Source organism: Bidens hawaiensis, unplaced genomic scaffold (genome assembly GCF_021521415.1).
Source record: "Bidens hawaiensis isolate Kalapana, Puna unplaced genomic scaffold, B.hawaiensis_p1.1 tig00096016_1, whole genome shotgun sequence".
Lineage (NCBI taxonomy): Eukaryota > Viridiplantae > Streptophyta > Magnoliopsida > Asterales > Asteraceae > Bidens > Bidens hawaiensis.
The window spans coordinates 10,120-13,078 of NW_027504564.1; the positions used below are offsets into that span (position 1 = coordinate 10,120).

Below are 2,959 nucleotides of genomic sequence, written 5' to 3' on the forward strand. Positions count from 1 at the left end.
AACCAAAAGTCTTTCAATTATACATATATGGCACGGAGAATGAATTTTTCAATAGAAAGAAATGTTCTCGTGTACATTTTTGCACGAGCATTTTTTTATTAAGTTCATTTAAAAAAATAATTTTGTGATATAAATAAAATCAATTTATGTACACATTGTATAGATACAAGCATAGATGTAATACATTTTTTTCATATACGCTATGTAATTATTTGTTTTACTTATAATTTTATAATTTGAATTATCCCGTGTGTGACATAGACTCTAAAACTAATGTATATATATATGTGTGTATGTGAGAGAAAGAGAAAAATGAAGACCCCACATCCATTCCCTGCATCTCTCTCCTCCCTCCCCCCAATAAAAATCGCCTCACATTGGTGTTCCTCCCAAATGCTGCCCCAAAATCCCCCCCCCCCCCCCTTCTCTCCACACACCCACAATGGATGATCTTATAGTGTATATATATATTGATCATGTATTCGAATAGTTATTGAAAATGTTATAACAAAGTAGTTATTAAAAATATTGTAATTTAAAAATAGAGTTAAAGTGTGTATTAGTTATAGACTTAGGCTTCGTGCTATGGTGGGGGGCTTCGAAGCCCCTCCACAGTGCCACGTCAGCGTCGCGTAGGCACTGGGGGCATCGAAGCCCCAGGGCATAATGCCCCTCTATGGTGAGGGGGCTTCGAAGCCCAACCTTTTTTATTTTTTTTTAAACAAAAAAACCAATACAATAATAAAAAAATACAATAATACTAAAATGCAAAGTAAATTAAATAAAAAAACATATAAAAAAATTAAAGTTATTTTTAGTCGTTGTCCTCGCCGTCATCTTGCTTATTACTCCAAAGATGTTCAACCAAATCCAATCGAAGGCTGAAATTCGTTTCCCTTTTTCGTGTTTTTAATAAATTAGCAAGTTTCTCATCTTCGTTTAGTGTACAGATCGGCTATGGCTCATCATTGTACTCGCCTTGGCAAACTACTCTACCCGAGTCCTCCAATATCATATTATGCAAGATAATGCAAGTGTACATTATGTTTCTTAACTTATCCATTTGTAGAAAACGAGTCGGTTGTCTAATGATAGACCAACGTTTCTTTAATATACCGAATGCCCTTTCGATGTCTTTTCTTGCCGACTCGTTTTTTTTCTTGAAATAGTGATGTTTTTCATCAGTCGGGCATGTAAAGCTAAGAACCAACATGGCCCATTCCGGATAAATACCGTCGACTAGATAATATCTGTATTCGTAGTTGACATCGTTCGCGGAAAATGAGATGTCGGGTGAGACTCCGTTTGTGAGGCGGTCAAAAATAGGGGACGCATTGATCACGGCTACATCATTGTTTGCACCGAGCGTCCCAAAAAACGCATGCCATATCCAAAGATCAAATGATGCAGCCGCCTCAAGAATAACTGTTAGGCCATCATGATCACCCCCGATGATATTGACCTTGCCAAGCAACAGGACATGCTTCCCATTCCCAATGCGTGCAATCGAGGCTACCAAGCATCCCTGGAAAACCGTGTCTTTGTTGATGCACCTCGTATATTTTTTGTACGTCATTTTGAGTCGGCGTCCTCAAATATTTTTTATGATATAATTGTGGAATACCTAAGTTTAACAAAATTTATGAAATTCATGCTCAAAATGTTACGGTTTTGAAATAAATAATTAGAATATTAATACTCACATTCGCAGAATGTGTGAAGCTCTTCACGAGCCACCGTCTCAGACATCTGTAAGTACTCTTCCATGGCGTTGCTCGCAGTCCCGTACACTAGTTGGCGAATTGCCGCCGTGCATTTTTGCATTGTTGAATATACCGGTTTACCTCTCGCGTCCGCCCGTTGTTAGAAGAATGCATAAACGCTTTCTAAATCACCAACTATTCGTAAAAATAGTTGGCGACTCATCCGAAAACAGTGCCGAAATCGTTCCAAATCAAAAGTCGCGTCTGGCGAAAAATAATCTTTCATCAACTGGTCATGCGCACCTACGCGATCCCGTTGAAGATAAGGCCGTCTTTTTAGTGGTTGTGAGTTTTCACAATACTGGACTACAAGTCGCGCAGCCTCTAGAACGGCACTAAATATCGTTCAACCTATAAATCTGAATTGGAAATATCGTTGATATCGGGCTCGAAGTCGGGTGTCAAAGATGAGTCGGAAGACATATTTGGGGAGAAAGTTTTATAAAGTTTAAATAGGAGAATGGGATGTTTGTAGAGATTGGGTGAATGGTGTGTGTGTGTGTGTGTGTGTGTGTGTGTAGGGTAAGGATCCTAGGATAACCATTGACAAATTGAGAACTTTGAGAACCATTTTAGACCATTAAAAAAACCCTCTAAAAAATATTAAAAAAATTATAAAACAAACAAAACCGAAAATTTTTAAAAAGTAAAAAAACCAAAATTCTTATATTTCATTCCGGTTTCATTAAAAAAAACCGAAATTTTTTTTTCTTTTTAATTCGTATTACATATATACACATATGTATACTTTCATTTAATCTCTAGTTACGTAATATATACATGTGTACATTATCATTTACCTTAAATTATACATATGTGTATAGGAAAAAACATGTGTGTACATATTATACTTATATGTATAATAAAAAAAACCGATTTTTTTTCTTTTTAATTCGTATTATACCTATACACATATGTATACTTTTATTTAATCTCTAGTTATGTAATGTACACATATGTACATTATCATTTACCTTAAATTATACATATGTGTATAGGAAAAAAACATGTGTGTACATATTATACATATATGTATATGTATAATTTAGCTAAACCGAGAATTTTTTTTTTACGTTTTTTTATAAACCGGGATGATAAATAAGAACTTTGGTTTTTTTACTTTTTTTATTTTTGTGTTTTTTTTTTATGATTTTTTTTATTTTTGGGTTTTTTTGTGGTTCAAAATGGTTCTCATA

At 34.8% G+C, this 2,959-nt stretch overlaps 1 protein-coding gene across 1 annotated transcript; it reads right to left on the bottom strand.

Moving 5' to 3' along the window:
* Window positions 1-992: 992 nt before the first annotated feature.
* Window positions 993-1,576, bottom strand: LOC143608061 (uncharacterized). Its single transcript, XM_077083262.1, has 2 exons — window positions 1,117-1,576; window positions 993-1,003 (listed from the first exon to the last, which is right to left on the bottom strand). The coding sequence occupies exons 1-2, from the start codon at window positions 1,574-1,576 to the stop codon at window positions 993-995; spliced, it is 471 nt and encodes a 156-aa protein (XP_076939377.1).
* Between the last annotated feature and the right edge of the window lie 1,383 nt (window positions 1,577-2,959).

Coding starts and splice junctions, on each gene's coding strand:
- LOC143608061 (XM_077083262.1), bottom strand. CDS start 1,576: ATGACGTACAAAAAATATACGAGGTGCATCAACAAAGACACGGTTTTC.